Raw genomic sequence first — 18254 nt, forward strand, 5'->3', positions numbered from 1 at the left:
GATAAACTGTATGGGGATAGGCCTGTTCATGAAAACACTCTACATTTACTAAACCCAACGAACATTATCACTTCTTAAATATGTATACATTATTTGTCAATGTTTCTTTGTTCACCGCCTGCATTTTGCAGTCTACCCCACAGCCTCCACAGAGGACCCGGCACCCAGCGCCGCTACAAGATGGCGGCCGCGAAGTCTTCCGCGCAGCTGCGGGCACTCTGCGCAGAGGCCTCATCTGGCGCTGGAGTGTCGCTCTGCTTGATCTCTGCTTCCCGGTCCTTTCACCGATTCTTCATCCTGGTGTTTACCCCGTTTCCTTCACTGAGTCCCGGAGCCGGCTGCCACCATGGGGAAGCGACAGCACCAGAAGGATAAAATGTGAGGCTGGTCCCAGCACCCTGCACGCCCCAGCTAGTGCTGCCTAGAAAAGCCCCCTGCTTTCAGGGCACTATACCAGCCGTGGCTGCTGCATAAACATGGCTAGTAGCGCCCCAGCACCTGGACAGCTCTTTGTCAGCCACTATATAGCACTTCCGACCTCAATACTCGCACCGTACCTGTGAACTCCAGCCCTAAACCCTTCCTAGCACCCCTTTACCCCACACTACCTGTCTGCCCGTCCACACTGTCAGAGACCTCCCTGCCCCTCATTTAGCACCTTACTAGCCCACCCTGCCTTCAGCACAGCTCTCAGTTGACTGTTAGTAGGCGTGTCAAGCTCCAAAAGCCATTCATCCAACTCGATGCAGTTGAATTGAATGGCTTCCATTGCAACTCCTCATTGCAAGTTTGACAGCTATGTTGTACCGCAGCACACTGTCCAGACGCTACCCCCCTAGTAATCTGCACCCAGTACATGACATTCTCCCCTATTATCCATCCCTCACCTTTCCTTGTCACAGTCCATACTAATATCATGTTAATGAGATTTATAACCAGTGTTTTATATGAAATCAAGAGGATTGGGGCTGTGGAGAGGGGGCGTGGCCAAACTGTACTGGGCCTGACCCAAAGGAGGGGCAGGGGTCAAAGTGGGCCGGAGCGTTGCTCCTTTACTTAAAAAATGTTTTACTGTTCTTATACTTTTATTTAAAAAAGAAACCGTCCCGGAATTGTTTAGTTTTAAAAGAAAAGTGTAGGAATAAGTTGAAACTTAGCAGGTGTGTTTGTTTGGGGGTTTGGATTGAGCGTGGCAATGGCGTTTGTGGGGAGTGGTGGCAAGCCAGCAGGGAACACAGTGCCACTCCTTTTTGTATACTTTGACCACTGGGCAAGAGACTCTGTGGTATGTGCAGCACGTGTATACACACTAACATGCATAATGTATACTTATTGCCTTCTAAAGTGAACGGAGAATCACACAGGGGCAATGTGCTGGTCTTGGAAGCAAGAATAAAGTGTGTAATCAAGTGCTTTCTACAGCACGATTTGGCATAGCTGGTGATGAACTTGATAATAGTTGTATTCCCCAAATTGGCAATACATAAACACAAACCCATACACCTGTATGGATTCACAAGTCTAAGACAATATAGACCTGCGCACATACATAGATCCACACAGACATTTTTTATAGACACACAACTATATTTAACAACATGCAGACTTAATAATATGCTGTTTTTACATTGCTTTGTAGCTGGTTTCTGCCTCCACTAAACTGTTCTAATCGTGGTTTTAATTACCCAGTTTATCGATACTCCCTCCTCCTCAGACCCCTGCTGTGCATACACTCAAGGTGCAGACAATACAGGGACAGCCAACGCAGCAATTGATGGGCACCTAATAGCGGTGCTAAAGGCCCCTTATTTTATTCTGCTTTATTTTATAAAAATGTCAAAATAAATCACGGGTCAAGCAGTGGGTTCAGGAGTGCACAGTGGAATCAGGGTTACATGTGTACTGAAATTCTGCACATTAACGGTTAGTATCCAATGATAGTAGGGGTCTGAACAGGCACGATTTATATAGGTTACGGGTGACGTGGGCGAAGGATCTATCAACAGGAGGATCAGACATTGAAATTTGGTGAGTTCCAGTCTAAATTAGTGACTCTTCTTTGCATAGTAAATTTGTAGAGAGATTCAATGTTTCTATTGGTAACATCGAACAGAGTTACCCCCTATAATATTGTTAGGAGCGTTTTCCCAAAGTCCTGCTGGCAGTAAGACTTTAGCAAGTTATTCCAGTGGTTTGTAGATCTCCAACTCGTAGCATCAGTCTGTACTAACTCAGGGCCTTGGTAGTGGCAGAGCAGTAAGGCTTATTTTAAGAGGAAGATGTGAGCTGTAGATAAGTACACTGAACCTACTTGGACCTGCACATCAAAGAAACACTTAGAATTTATATAAAATGATATATTTATTATATATACACAACAGAATCACTTTAAATACTTAGACGTTTACACTAGAACACTTCGGAATACTTGAGAATACACTTCAAAAGACACTTTTACCTTTGTGTTTGTTCGCGGTTACATTTGTAGGAACGTTCGAAAGGGAAAAGACAATGTTATCGTATTTTCAGTTATTACGCGCACCAGCAGGTTTTAACAGTTTTTACGGTAATAATTTGACTCTGCAAACACATATAGTAAAGTCACTTAAAAGGAGGAATAGGGTTAGTTAGTATGTTATTAGCTTGGTTCAAGGTTCTAGAGAGGGTTTCTTCGCCCAGTAATTCTTTTAAGTCCCAAAACGCAACCCTAGCTAAAGGCAGATCGGAGAGGGCTCAAAGTCTTGACAAGCAGCAGCACATAGAGTTCCTGTGGATTTCTTCCAGTCTCTAGTGTTATAGAAGCAGCAAGTTAACAATTAACAAGGGAGACCTTTTTAAATGACTCGATGGAGGGACGCAAGCAGCGGGTTGAGTCATAGGTAAGAGGGGGTGACCCGGGACACATCTGCGTGCACTCCAACGCTCTGGAGCGAATTCTTGGAAGCGGGTAAGTAATACCCTTTCCCCCCACAGAACCTTAGGTTAGAAGAAAATGTTCATGATGATGATGATGAGTTTATAAAGTACTCATTCGCCAAAGGCATCTTGACGCTGATACAGAGGCCACCACTAATAATACAATTTAAAAACCGGGAAACTTTATTGAAAGAGGTGGGCCTTCAGCTGCCTCCAGAAGGGGAGATGATCCAGAGCTCCTCGATGGGGAAACAGGCAGCCCGTTCCATAGCTCAGCAGCAGCCACTGAAACGGGCCACGCGCACCTGTAGAACCAGAATTCGGTAGGAAACCTTTAAGGCTGATTGGGGACAAAGGGAGGAAATGTATCCCTTGGATACTCCGGGCCAGAAGCATAAAAGGCCCTGTGCACAATACACAGGGCTTTAAACTGTACCCTTTTTAGTTTTGGTAACCAGTGCAGCTGGTGCAATACAGGAGACTTAGGTGTGTGGTTGGAGACACCAACCACAAGCCTCACTGCAGAGATTTGCAGGACCTGCAGGCGATGGATTATGTACAGGGGGGGTTGAGCGAGATACAGAGAGTTACAATAGTCAATTGTATTCAAAACCAGTGCTGCCACCAGCGGTGCATGGAGCTGGTGGAGAATGAAAGGTAGAACCCTCTGCAGGATCCTCAGTTAAAAGTGGCCTGATTTACAGACTGCTGCAACTTGCATATCTAGTGATAGAGAGGAGGAGATTTTCACCCTGGGATTTTTTTACAACCAACGCTGGGGTGGGGCAAACGCCAAAAGAACTAGGCCAGAAAGAGAACCAAGAAAGCACCTGACCAGTGATCACTGCTTCTGCAAGTCTGGCCAACAGGGTGGGATGACAGGGTGGGACGACTAGGACCTCGGGAGACGACTCAATTCAAAGTTCGTCTTGGGACTGGTTTTTCCTACCAGCCAAAGGGAAGGAGTCGACCGCTTTCGGAGCTCCTCTATCATACAGAAATTGGGGTCAGGACGGCAGTGGTCACTTCAGTGTTGCAAAGGGTCTTCAGGCATCTCTGGTCATCATCTTCTTCGGTTACTTCAGCTTCCAGTGGTTGACTTTTCTTTCCAGAAGCATCACCTTTTATACAGTTCCAGCACACACTCCTCTGCAATCTCTCTCAACATTTTACAGAAATGTGTATTTGGCTGTCCAATCAGGACAGCCAGACCCCTGGGGGGGCTGGTCCTATTCAGGCACTCTGGCAAACAAAGGATAGGAGGGTGGAAGACTCCTCCCCCACTTCCTGCCTGCCCAGACACTCTGGAGCCTAGGCAGGGACACCCAAGGATTCCCGCCAAAGGCAAAACACACACACTGAGCTCCCCCTCCCAGACCAAGAACAGCCACGCTAGTAAGGTCGAGAAAAGAAGGGAGACCCCAAGTTGGTACTTGGGTGCCCATATTCTGCACTACAGAGGCTATGGCCATAACCTGTGGTATAAAAACTACTCAATAGTTGGCAGAACGCGTCCACTGCCACCAGCCGTAACTAGGAGATTGTGACTAAAAAGTTACAGGAGCAGAGAGAAGGGGGGGTACTGGGTATCCATTTGGCACTCCACTGAAGGTGGTGTGTGCCAATCTCTGACTATAGAGTTGTGGGAGAACTGTATTCCTCTATCCTTAGTAACTGTAGTTACTTGTGGATACAGGAAAATAATCTTAAAGGAGGATCCTTGGGGTCCCCAGCAACACTGCGCATATGGAGCTGTGTACCGCAGTAGTCCAACACAGATGCCTTTAGAGCTATAGGGCAGACAGGTTCCATAGTACAGGTAGAATACAAAGAATAGAGTTCCTAAAGAATGAATGAGTGGAAAAAGGTTCCACTCGTTCAGGATTGAAAGAAAAAGGTCCAGAAGTCCAGCAAAAAGTGCTGGGGGGTCTCAGTAGGGGAGGGAGTGAAGCATACAGATGATAAATCTCTCACACATATCAATTACACTTTCCTTGTACAGTCAACATAGAATTTATATAGTGGTTAGTTGCGTCTGCAGTTGGCTAGGATTTCTTTCCCAAAAATGTGGACACTCGGGGACTTCCACCACATGTGACCTAATCCTCCGACCGCAGCACACCCCCTCCAGCACAGACGTGGGAAGTCTGGTATGAAAGTATGCCAGCGCTTCAGGCTATACTAAGAGCTCAAATATGTTTTAATAATACATTGCTTAGTGGCAGTACACCTCGATGCCGTGGCTGATTTTTGTCCAGATCGGTGACCATGTTTCTATTGGAATTTGTAAGCCTAAGTCTTCCTCTCGCCTTCTCGTATAGGTTTAGGTTTCTTTCATGTCTAAACTATCCAGTAGGTAGTGTAGCTCCCTCTCTTGATGTCATCTGTAATTGATTAGTGTTTCGGGATATTTGTCGGTACAACCTCTCCTGTTGGCGACCTAGATGGGTTTAAATTTAGCCTTTCAGCCGTGTCGCATCCTATGTGGCATTTGTTGGAGGAACCAATCCCCCCACCTCCTTGGTTACTAATATGAATAGATAATCTGCCACTCAAGAATTGCGCCACAATTGTTAATTCAAAGAAGGGAATTACCCGGGATTTATGGAATAAGACGGAATTTGATGGTTACTTTATCAAGCCCTGTTTTGTTTTGAGAAAGGCTCTTGAGTAGCCGAAACACGTGTCAACAAGAATTAAAGGGCAAATAAGGAATAAAGGAGTTTTTTTGAAATTTTTGAATTAACAATTGTGGCGCAATTCTTGAGTGGCAGATTATCTATTCACGTCATCTGTAATTGTTTATTCAAGCAGTGTGGTTTGTCTATTCCCTGCATCTCTGACGGCTCTTTTTGTCAGCCCCTGCTGAGGCTTCTAAGAATATTAACGGTTGGCCTTGGTGGAAGCAATATTTCAAATTTCTCAGGCCTCCCTCTGTCCACCTTCGAGTCTGTGCGGTTGCATCCCGGTTTGAGGTGAACTTACAAAGCCTCTAGGCCCCGTCCCAGTTAAACGACAAGGCGTTGGCCACTTCTTGTAAATGGCCACATGTTTTGCAAGCCTCTTCTCCTAAGGCTAGCAGATCCATCAGCTGGTTCTTCATAGCTGCATCTTCGATTTAAGGCCCCTTTTGTCATTAAAGACTCACCAGCGATGCTCAAGTCGCCAGAGACTGATGGAGTCCCTTTCTGCAGCCAATTAATGGTGATTAAGTAAGTGCAGACCACTTCAGACCAAAACACACTGTAACTCTTTCCCACCACACCGTGGCACTCCCCAATCCATAGCTTAACTCTGCGGGTGGTGGATACAGCATGTTCAATCACCTCTTTTCCCCCTATCCACACAAACACACTGATGCTAGCTGTCCGGTGTTAATAGGCCCACAGACACATCAGTGCAAACATTTTGCTTTGCTGCTGACTGGTGCTAAATTTCTGTCGGGTGTTCCCAGTGGAGAACTGAAGGAGCAGAGCACTGGCAATGTTCCGGCTCGTGGACCGTATTTGGAAATTGTCAGGGCTCTGCCCCGGCCCAGTTAAAGCCCTGTTTATACCACGCACCACTCCCATTTTCATGTTCTCCAGCAGCTTGGGTGGATCTGAAAAAGAAAGGGGGGTAGGAAAGGGTTGGTTATTGGGACGGAGGGGGAAAGGGAAAGAGGCCTTTTTGTAGTGCTGTTGGTAGCTTCTCTTCAGAAAAAACAGTTGCTCTATGTTGAATTTGTTTCTAGATAGCATGGGGTTGGTGTTATTTTGATGTAGGTTTATATAGGATTGTTTTGTGTGCCTGTGGTGTAGTGTTGGAGATTGTGTATTATGATTGAGGTGACCTCGCCTCCCGGAGAGGTCACTTAAAAAAAGGGATGAATACCTGTCACACACACCTGAGAGGCTTCTCCTCCTGCTGCAGCCAGTCGGGATAAGAGGAGCCACTACCCATACTATGTCCTGTTTTTCCTGTCTTTGACAAGCCTGATGCGTTTGAAGCACCCATAGTCTGGACCCTCTGGGCAGACCCTTGCTTTCATGGCACGACGCAGCGCAAGACTTCCCTGTTGCTGGTGCAGAGCAGTGTGGCACCGCCCCTCTTTTGACTTCCAGATCAAAGACGCCACAGAAATCCTATTATGGCGGCGGTGGAATGAATATAGGAAAGTGTTTCCTGCAATTGCTAAAACCCAACATGCTTGATTACGTGCACTCGCCGACTCCTAACCATGCATAGGAGAATGCTACCCTGCAGGTTGCGATCCTGGTCGCATTCTAGCTACAGGGACTCCTGGGCCCAGGACTGCTCACGGCGTAGAAGCCAGAGCAGATCCCAGTCCATCTACCATTACCAGCAGCTGGAGAAGGGTTCTCCTCTCCATCAAAGGGCGATACCTCCCTCTAATACAGAGCCTCCTCAACTGGTCTCCATCTGCATGCCAGCAGAAGAATTGAAGGGGCTTGGAGTGGTTACAGTTGAAGCCATTAATAGTAGGTTGCCTGGCTTCACAAAGGCCGCCTCTCCCAACAGTGGTGGATATGCCAGATGACCTGGTTCCGGCAGCAGGTACTACAGACTTGCTCACAAATGACCCTTAGGATCAGGAGGGCTGGTTCACCATGGGCAAATACCTGAAGAGGTATGTCCTTGAAGTGTTTGCACGCCTCTTGTCCACTATGTATATTGTAGGCAGCTGCACTCCTGCCTGCAGAGCTTCATAATGCTTACTGTTGCTATGTCCCTAAAGAGGTCATGGGATTGTCCATTCTCCAAAGTGTTTGCAACCTCATTTATAGAGAATGGAGAGACCTAGAGAAAGCTGCTGTTCCCAGCCGTTGGGCGAAGATGTACCCGCTTTGGGATTCCAAACTGAATTCCATGATCACCTTCAGATTCAATTCTTACTGCCCTGCGCATGTATGCTGCCCCCAATCCATCACTGCACCATGTGATTTACATTCCTCTGCTAGTACTAATCCAGGACCTTCTTCCATTAGAAACATGCTTATTGCCTGCTCTTTGCCATCTCCTACCTCTTCTAGCTGGACTGCTCCATATTCAAATGGCCAGCTGCTCAAATTGTTGCATGCCACTACTTGCAGCACCTTCTCTGTCAATCTCTTTCTTTGAAGCACCCTACCTTTTAACACACAAGCTTGCCATTTATTCCCTCTCTAGCCCCTATATCCATTCCACAGCTTCCTACCTTTTGTGTTCTGTTTTGGGGGCCAGGGACGCATCAATATACCCAATTAAGTCTATAATGTGCCTTTCTTTTCTCTCTCCTTGTCTTTCAGGTACATAACATGTGCTGAATATACCCACTTCTATGGAGGAAAGAAGGCGGGTGAGTCTTGTCCTTCCAACACTTTAACAAAGCTTTGCAATTACGCATGTCTTTTTAATGCCGAAGTGCTTTGTGTGGTGTGCTGCAAGAGGTTAAATATGATTTATATTATTGACTTTAGTGTAGCTTTGTGTACTTTAAGGGTGCAGAAGGAGGAGACTGACACACAGCTGGCATGATGATTGCTGTAGACCTTTAGTAGTCGGAGAAATAAAGAGAAATCCTAACTTCTAAGAGGAGGGTTCCCTGCCTCAACTATGTCAGAATGTCCGTATAAATCAATAGTCCACCACCCGGTGCCTAAAACCCTGCTTCTGTCCCTTACACCTAAAATTAAAATCTACATCAAGTAGACCTTTTTGGTCCAGAGGAATGACTCCATTCTTTCTGGTCTGTGGATAAACGTACATTTCCAGGGGTGAAGCATAGGACCTGGGAGTTGTCTAAAACGAAAGAGGAAAACTATCTAAATTGTCTCAAAGGGTTTACTCAAATGGTGAAAGACCACTTGACCATGTCTGGTTTCCTAACTAAAACACACAAGACCTCATTACACGTTTTGTGGCATTACAAGTAAACTCAATTACTGTTACTCTTGTGGTAATGATGCAATACTTGGAAACACTACATAATTTGGAGTTATGCAGCCCGAATAGGTATTCCCCATTTTGGAGTCTCATTGGACTGCATTGAAGATATGCAGTAAAAAATACAGTATCAGTTTGCACATTTGTGTGCAGTGTGGTGGGTGGAAGAAGGGGTCTCACTCATTGAGGACATTATGAACGCCATTAAATGAAATTATATGAAAAGGCCTAACTTTCCCTATTGCTAAAGGTGCTCGTCAGGAAGTCCATGAGTAAAAATGTTCTCGGTCCAAACCTATCTCTACCCGACCCACCCACTAGTTTAACCAACTTAAACGGAGGCAAAAGAAGGTCTTTGTTCCCTTGGAAGTCTTGTAGTTCCTGATAGTCCCTGTATGGAAATACTCTCTCATATAATTGAGTTTCATTATACAATCGTCTTGGGTAAACTCTGTATATCTCCCCATGAGCTCTTGTAAAACATGTCTGGGCTTGGTGCTCTCTTTGAGCTTCTGCTGCTTACAGCTTGTTTTGAGAGTACTCTCACACCCTTGCCTTCACTTAGGACTCTTTAAGCCTCTCAATGTATCCTTAGTTACTTTACATGGGACTTGATCCCCTTTTAGATTCCCCCACTCCTGGTTTCTTTCTTTTGTACTCTTCCTTCTATCATCTGGCTCTCTTGATGGTCTTATCTCATATTCCTTAGAAACCTGCTGGGACTTTTCTTTAACCAGTCTTTGAGCCTCATTATAAGTGTGTCGGTGCGGAAAGAAATGCTGGCAATACTGGCTCTGGCATTTCTTCTGGTCCGGCACACTTCAAGTTTGCTGGTGGGGGCCACGGATCTCCCTGCATGCCTGACCTGCTGGGGAGTTCGGCACCAGTACTAATGGTGCTGTTAATTCCAGCAATCCCTTCCCCTGGAGTCCTATGGGACTCCATGGGAATGGAACTTACCAGCACTCTGCCATCCGTAATATCCCGATAATACTGGGCAGTGGAGACGGTAAGGCAGGTTTGCCGGTATCCCGACGGAATTACCGGCTGGATACCGGCAAACGTATAATCCTATAACAAGGGCCTTTGTCTCTTTGCTCCCAAGACCTTTTCCCTTCTTCCCAGGGTAATTGTTTCCACTCCCTCTTTATTCTTCTCACAGGGGTTTTTAGAATATATTTATGGGGCAACAAACAAATCCCCCCCTTCCCCATGCACATCTCCCCCCACAATCGAGCACCACACCAATTGATCAATGAATTTGATTCTATCTATCTCTGGCTTTGAAACATATAACACCATAGTACTCCCTCACCCCTTTTTGCATAGTCAAGCCAAGACCCAGGCTGGTGTGCAGAAAGAATATAATTTATTTTCCTTTAATCAATTAACAAAATCCTTATATGCCCAATAATCACTAAGCAGGCCACTCCACTCTGTGGCGCAAAACCTTTCCTTCCAGGCACTATTTCTTATCGCACACAGGTTGAAACTACAGATGGGATTTTAGAGACGCAGAACATAGAAGGCACCGCGCATCATGTACGGTTTTCATCTACATCTACAGTATCCCCTCCCCCCGGTCACAGATAAAAAGGGGAAATGGGTCTAAAGACTAATTCAGATTCTTAGGCCTCTCAAAAGAATACCCCTCATGTAAAGATAATTAATGCAGCACCCTAGAACCCGACAGTACATTTGTGCTTTACAATATACTTTGCATGTGGTCTAACTTAAATGCAATGTAGCACTTTTCTGTTGGGCAAAGGAATAGACATGCAGAGCACTTTTTATCTCTAACCTGCCTGCGCGCTTTCCCATCTAGCAATATTCTAGCACAACCAACATTTGAGGAAAATACTGTCTCTGCATAAAGCACACCTTTTCTTTACTACTATACAGGTTGAATAACGCCACTCATTTTGGAGTCTCACTCTCTGTAGAGAGCGTGTGCTTTACATCAGCTATTTTCACTTTACTTAACCCCCGAAGACACTTTTATGCACAGCACAGACCTAGTGATTCTAAACTCCCTTCTGCTTTTGTGCAAGGTTCGAGGAGTGTTAAACAATTCGGAATTTCGTTTTTAAATGCACCCCTCCCCTTTAGGGAATTTTTGGGGCTGGCAAAAGGGAGGTGATCCACAATTAAAAATAGTCCATAGGCGCCCCTCTTTGAGAACGGACACGGCTAGATGACCTGTTCTTTGGGTAGGTACCCACTCAAGAGTCAGCAGCCACCCTTTAGCTCACTGTTCCTTTCACAGAAGGGAAATATCCATTTGCATATCAGTCTTTTTCCTCCTTTGTTCCTAGGGTCATCCAGACGTTGACCTCTTGCTCACTGTGCTCAGAGAGGCACAGCTCCACCTCACTGATGAGGCCCAACAAGGCTGAAGCACGTGTATGGGGTTGCTGTTGGTAGTCTTGTTCAGAAGAGAATTGCCCGTTGCATTTCAGTGCTGGACTGCCCATGTGGGCGTGATAAAGACTGATATGCAAATGGTTATTTCCCTTCTGTGAAAGGTACAGTGAGCTAAAGTGTGGCTGCGAACTCTTGAGTGGGTACCTTCCCAAAGAACAGATCATTTAGCCGTGCTCGTTCTCAAAGAATGGCGCCTATGGACTTTTTTGATCCACAATTACCTTAACAACTATATCGTTATCAGCACTGGGAGAGAGATTGGAGATTTCGAATTTCCCTGAGCTTGAACCGCGTCCTTTGGCTATGTGGGAATGAATTCAAATATGAATCCGGGAACACTAGGATTCTACTTAGGAAGCCAACGCCATGAATGTTTATACAGGAAAAGACATTCATTCAAATAGAACTGCACCAATGGTTTGGTCTGTTGGACTTGTGTACTTAATTTAAATCTCTGTGGGTGGCTTTGTACACTGGAGCTGTCCGTAAACCATCATGGGTCATCTCATGGGGAAGCAATGGGACCTGGTTAAGGATGGTACTCCAAAAGCCCTTGTGTCCTTCTTCTGGTTCCCTCCAGATTTTAGTTCCACCTTTCTCCTTGTCTCACTCTTGTTTGGTTGTCTCCTTGTCCGACCATCTGATCTGCTCTCCAAAATCCCTTATTGTGTAATCTCCCCCGCACCCATTTTCCACTCTGTGTCCAGTTTTAAAATCTCTTAACCACATCCCAAAAATGTCTAAATTAAAATATACTGACTCATTGGTTAATACACCGGATTAGGCATCTCTGGTTCCCCCTCCTCCACCTCCAAACAAGGCCTAGCCCCTTCCCTCCGATTAGTTCTCTGGTCTATAGACCTGCATTTTTTTTTATTAACACACCTGGTATCACGCATTACAAAGTAATTGTCACATGGCAAAGACAAGTTAAGAATTCCCAGCACTACAGTAACAAACTGAGGCGAACATCAGTGCAGTGGGATTCAGTACAGAGGGACAGACACATCATTGAGCGATTAGTTGTGGCGCATTCATGCATGAATATGTGCAATAAGTTCAGCCCGCTTGCTGGTCAGCGGTGGTATCTTGTGTTGACTGGGTGCGCAAGAGGTACCCTTTGAATGGGTCCCATAGGTCCTTTGGGTGAGATTTGAAGGCCTGCATAAGGGACCCTTGTACTTCCATATCGTTAGTCCTGGTGACGTAGCGCAAGCACATTGATCTTTTGTCAGAGCCTTTGCGCTCATCCATTGTAGCAAGATACATTGTTTGGCGAGTAAGAGACATAGGCTGGCACATTTCTGCATTCAACCATTGGTTCAAATGCATGGAATAAACATTGCATAGAGGAGGCAACCATTTCCTTGCCAGTCATTGCAGATCACACCATGCATGCTGTCCTCCAGAATGCTAGAAGTATTGGGCTATCCCATAAAATATAAAAAATACTTTGCATCGGCCATGCCATACTTGGGGCAGCTCCCCTTCCCTGTTTGTGAAAACAGTTTGTCTAGCCGGTGTGTAATGGTACTGGTGAAGCACTTTCAATTGTAATTGTTTATTTATACTGCGCTTATACACAAGTGAAGTGCTTCAAAGCGGGAATACAGTAGTCATTCTTAGGCCTTGAAGTTTCTGAATGATTTAACAAAAAAGTAACTAGCGTACTATGCCGGACAGCATTCCTCCTAGTGCAAGAGCATGAGTCTGAATGTCTGATGTATTGCGTGTTTGTGTGCACGTCTACCTAGTGCTAGTCTGTAATGTCTATTTGCATGTCCGGCACAGAGTGTCCAGTCGTACCCAGCATTTTCAGCAGAGTGTGTTTGTGCTCTGAAACACTCTGTAAGCAGAACGTTTGACGGCTCCTTTAACATCAAGGCGGAGCCTATATTACGAGGGGTGTGTAGCGCTTGCGCATTGAGTCCAGCACAGAGAGTCCAGTCGTCAGACCCAGGCAATCCGGTGACTTGGAAAAAATTGTGTCTCAATCCTTGGGACCTGCTGGTGGGATGACGCTGCTGCTACCATGTCAGCGAGCCGACCCGGTGTGACCGTGAATAAGACAGTAAGTCCTGCGTAATCGAGCGGAAGAAGCTGTTCAAGTTGAGCCACTTGCGAATGTGGCCCCTGTGACAACTGCGGCAAATGAGGAGGTGAGTCGCTCCACAGCATTTGTAACGTTTGCATTGACATACCGCCGCTAGTGAAGGCGCAAACTAATGAGACTAGCCACAACCCTATCCACATGAGAGGTCCCCTGATCCGGGTGCCGCAAGGGAGTGTACGAGCGTGTGAGTGACTCCAGACTAGACATCACAGACACAGAATTACGAGAAGCAGAATTAACTCAAGAGGAAAGTCAGCTGATGATGGGGGGGGAGATCAGCAAGTTGCTGATGGTGAGTTGACTTAGAAGATCAGAGTAACGCAGTATACAGTCCTCCTGACTCAGCCACTGCCCCAGTTCCAGCCCCAGCATGAATCTGATAAACATCTAGAGGCCCGATTGGTGCCGGTTGGTTGTGGTGTCTTTCTAAACGCAGTGGCTAAAGAAATACCGCGGGAGAGCGACTCTTGAAATCGAGTGTTAGGCAAGTGAACCAGTCACTCAAGGACTGTTTGGCAACAAGTGCGATGCAGTGGCCGATATGAGTCTGAGGGCGGTGGACGATAGAACAATGAAATGTTATGAAGAGCACTCTGCTCGCAACGCAGCACAGAAGGAAAGGAGGAAATCATTTCATTCTACTTCCACAAGAACTAATAGCGAGAATGAAAGAGTCACAGGAAATTACTAGCCGAATAGGAATTATAATGAAACCGCATCGAGAGGCATGCTTAACCACCCGACTACATAAGGACTTTGAAAATCTGAGAGGTCTAATCAGTCAAAGCTGCAAATGCTTGTTGGTGTGCGACAAATTCAAACAAGATCAACATCTTATATCATCAGTATCTCACAGAAGGGTTCCAGTAAATTCGGAGTGATGTGAGAGCAGGATAAATGCCTAGGAGGAAGTGCCAAGTCGTTTGTAATTGACGGGGAAGGGTTGCCAATCCATCAGACAGCCTCAAAACTGAGGCGTCGCATGCCTGTACACCGGAATCAACCTACTTGGACTTCCCTACTCCTTCAAGTGATTATTGACATAACTCTTACACCAACAGCCAGTTATCTGTGTCAGCCGGCATTCGGATACACAACAATGTGATGGCAGCTGTCACAATATCATTGTACCCCTTCATAAAACTCGAGTCCTTTAAATGGCAGCCTGAAAGATCATGACACCTTACTTGCGATGATTCACTCAAAATTCTTATATCTGGAGGTCTTCACTGCAAAGGTGGAAAAGAGATTGGACGACGAAGCAGAAAACTCAGCAAAATGGCATGCCAGACTAAGTGATCTGGACAGAAATTAGTTGTCAGACTTGATGGAGGCAGTTCTAGACTCTACAAAATAGATGCGTCACAACCTCAATAAAGTGGCTTTAATATAGGAGAAGTCAGAGTACGAAAGCAATATACAAAAAGGCAGAAGAGCTAAGACCACTCGCAAAGAATTGGAAAGAAATGACAAAGGAGTGGTTGATAGGAAGAATGGTGGACTGGAAAAGGACCCAGAACTACACCAGAGTGCTATAAACAATCAGGAAAAAAACACTTAAAACTGTGGGAACTGGTGATTCAAATCTAAGATCCACTGATGGTGGAGGGGCCGACGTGGTGATAAATGATATAGTGGTCAAGGATCAGACGGTGGCATCAAGTGCAGGAAGAGTGGAGAGTTCCAAAAGAGCTGTGGTTGCACAAGTTTGATGAAAAGAAAAGCTCCTCTCGTAGTCAAAACTAAATCCAGAATCCTTTTTTAATTAACACCACAAACGCTCCACAACCTCCCATAATTACCACAGCAGAGAGTGAGCGAGGGACTCCGGGTTAGATGAGGGAAACAAAGTCAAACTGGCGAAGTTAGTCAATATAAAGAAAATAAAAGGAAATCAAATGGTTCAAGAGCCTTTAGTAGAAACCTGACCACTCCTCCCCCAGCTGCCTTATTACAGCAAATTAGTCGTAAACATACAGCACCAATGACACAACTGTTCACGTTGTAGAGCAGCAACCTATATTTGATTTGACAGCTAATGCTAAAAAAAAGACCAAGGTTGGATGAGGCGGTAGATGTAAGGCGACAAGAGGACGAAAACGAACTACTAGAAAATCTGTCTACATATTTGGATGACAACGAAGGATCTCTAGAAGAGTCTGTGGACGAAATGCTACCCTCCTTATTACCATTGGGTGCATAAATCCGGAGCAGAGGACAATTGGACAATTTAAAGGAAGTAAAAGAAAGAGACCTGGAGCACTGTTAGGAGTGGGGCTACAAAGAAAATCAACCCCAGCTTTCGCCATTTAACCGTAGGAAGGTTTGTGAGAGATCCGGCAAAATGTGTGAGAGGCGGCATAGCCAAGAGAGCCCTGTCGAGCTTAAATCCATAACATACAATGGCACAAAAGCCTTTAGAGAACTACAACCAAGAAGTAGAGACCCCGGGGGCCACATCAGAGGAATCAGGAAATTACAACTTGAAAACATCTTACCTGTAAATAGACTGAACATCATGAAATGATAGCAGTTCGTTGAAAACACTATCAACAGAGGACATTGATATTGTTGAATACGTAACTGACTAGCGATCAGATTGGGGAATCCTACACGTGAACCCTCAAATCCTTCAAAATACTCTTCTCAGCGCCAGAACCGCATTATTAGCCTTTGGTTACGATCTGACACGATATACGCAGTTCCCAAGGAGAAAGAAAATGCTGATATAACCCATCATGATGCTAGAAGGGGAATTTCAAAAGAGCGAAGGAAAGCGATGAACATCTCTCACAGGCAACACAGTATAGACCGTTTGAGGGGCAATTCAAATACTCGCTATGCAGTAAACGGGCAGAAGTTTGCAAAACAGCAGAGAACCTTTCATCGCCAGTAGCAAAAACTCTCCAAGAAAACAAGTGAGGGATCCCTCATCTCATGGAACACCCAAGGAGTTGTGCACCTGTTTATTAAGGTTGACATTAATAAAGTGGCACATAACACCATCTGCCTTCAAGAAACATGGCTGCGAGAGACACCGATGAGTGACGGATACACAATTATTCTTAATGGCAGACCCTACTTGGGTCTGGTAACCATGATAAGAAATTAAACAGGCGTATCCGTGATAAAGAGCAAACATCCAAACATGTTTGTGCAGGGGGTCTATCTGCAAAATGAAAACTATGTCAAAGAACACACAGAGTTCATGGTGATTATACTGGAACCCAGTGATGATCAGTGACTAGGCTGATCGATTCCGTGATGGAGCTGATCGACAACAGCTTGATGGACTTCAACAACCCTCATATAATATGCTTAGACATGGAAGGCAAACCAATAAACATACTTCCAAACCTGGACAACTCAAGCAGTGATCGAGGAAGGCGATGGGCTCAAGAACTGAATTTAAGAAATTGTTATGTTAAATGGCCAGACCAGTGGTGACATACCCGCGAGACCTACATGGCACCGCAATAATTATAAAGCCACATTGGCTACATATGGTCCTCGAACATTTTACACCATAATAGATCTGCAAGTCATCTTAACGGCAAATAGCGACCATGATGCATTGAACTTGAGAGGGGATAGGCTGAGGGGTGCCCCCCACACCCTTAAGTTATGCAGCGGCCATCTCAAAATAAACCAAGGGGGAAATCGCATACGGTTGAGGCCGAATGAGATCTCAAATCGAACAGGATTTTTGCAATCTATATAGCCAAAAAACACAAGACCCAAATTATGCTCCGCTTCTCGCAATGTACAAAACAACAAATATGGGCTTTAAACAGCATCTTCAAAAACCAAAGCATGTGCACAGTCAAGAAGCTGTGGCGCAAAAAATAAGCATGCATAGTGCCATCAAGTCGATAACGAAGGCTGCGCCTCAAAATGACGCCGCTCATAAGGAAAAGAAAGCAATCGCCTTTAAGACACTGCGAGATCAAGAACATGCAGACATTTTTTTTTTATCTATTTACAAACTCGATTCAGGAGACACATGGGCGATAATTAATTAATTAAGGCACACTGACCCAAAAAGGTGCGACGAGTAACCGCGTAAGTGCAAAAAAATGGGTCGAACACTTTACAATGGTTTTCTCTAAACCGTCTATGGGTGACCCTGCTAGTGGGGAGAAATCGTGGTCCCCTGGGACTTCCACATAAAAAAAGAGCCAAGGAACAGATGGTCCAGCTGGAGTAATGAACACCATGCTAAAGTGAAATACAGAATCCTGGGCAGCCTTTATTGAAGTTTTATTCCATCGTATTTCAAAGACCAAGAAAATACCATCCTCCTGGAAATCGGCGATGGTTGTCCACATTTTCAAAAAAGGGGACAGATCAACACCTAGCAACTATCGGCCGATTGCCCTGCTAGATGTGATTGGAAAGCTGTTTGCGTCATTTTTACAAAAACAACTATCAAAATGGGCAGAAGATTTAGGGATTACTGATGTGAGACAGACCGGCTACACCAAAGGAGTGGGCATTGACTTAAATCTTTTTCTGTTAAACGTTGTGAAGCTTGAAGCACTGAAATCAAACGCCTCGTTTCTAGCCTTTGTTGACCTCCGTCAAGCATTTGATAGTGTCAACAGATGGAAAATGTGGATAAAACTCAGGTCATGGAAGTGCCCAGAAGATCTTTTGCAGGCAATTATGGCTTTACATACTGACGCAACAATACGACTCGACGCGGAAGGGGAACTCACTGAAAATATAAGAACTGAGAAAGGAGTAAAACAGGGGTGTCCCATTGCTTCGTTAATTTTCAAGTTCTATCTACCCGATCTTCCAATGGCTTTCAAAAGTGCAGACCTATTTCCGCCAAGAGTAAATGGTCATCCTGTTTCATGGATTACTTAATGCT

At 45.2% G+C, this 18254-nt stretch overlaps 1 protein-coding gene across 1 annotated transcript in view; it reads left to right on the plus strand.

Moving 5' to 3' along the window:
• Positions 1 to 215: 215 nt before the first annotated feature.
• The window catches only part of PPIL2 (peptidylprolyl isomerase like 2), a 737332-nt gene continuing 719293 nt past the window's right edge, over positions 216 to 18254 (plus strand). The window contains exons 1-2 of the mRNA XM_069620060.1: positions 216 to 378; positions 8205 to 8254. Of these exons, the coding sequence (XP_069476161.1) occupies positions 347 to 378; positions 8205 to 8254 (82 nt within the window). The 5' untranslated portion in view covers positions 216 to 346. The remainder of the gene's footprint in view (positions 379 to 8204; positions 8255 to 18254) is intronic.

The sequence above is a fragment of the Ambystoma mexicanum genome, chromosome 10, assembly GCF_040938575.1.
Source record: "Ambystoma mexicanum isolate Mex_15411 chromosome 10, UKY_AmexF1_1, whole genome shotgun sequence".
Taxonomy (NCBI): Eukaryota; Metazoa; Chordata; class Amphibia; order Caudata; family Ambystomatidae; genus Ambystoma; species Ambystoma mexicanum.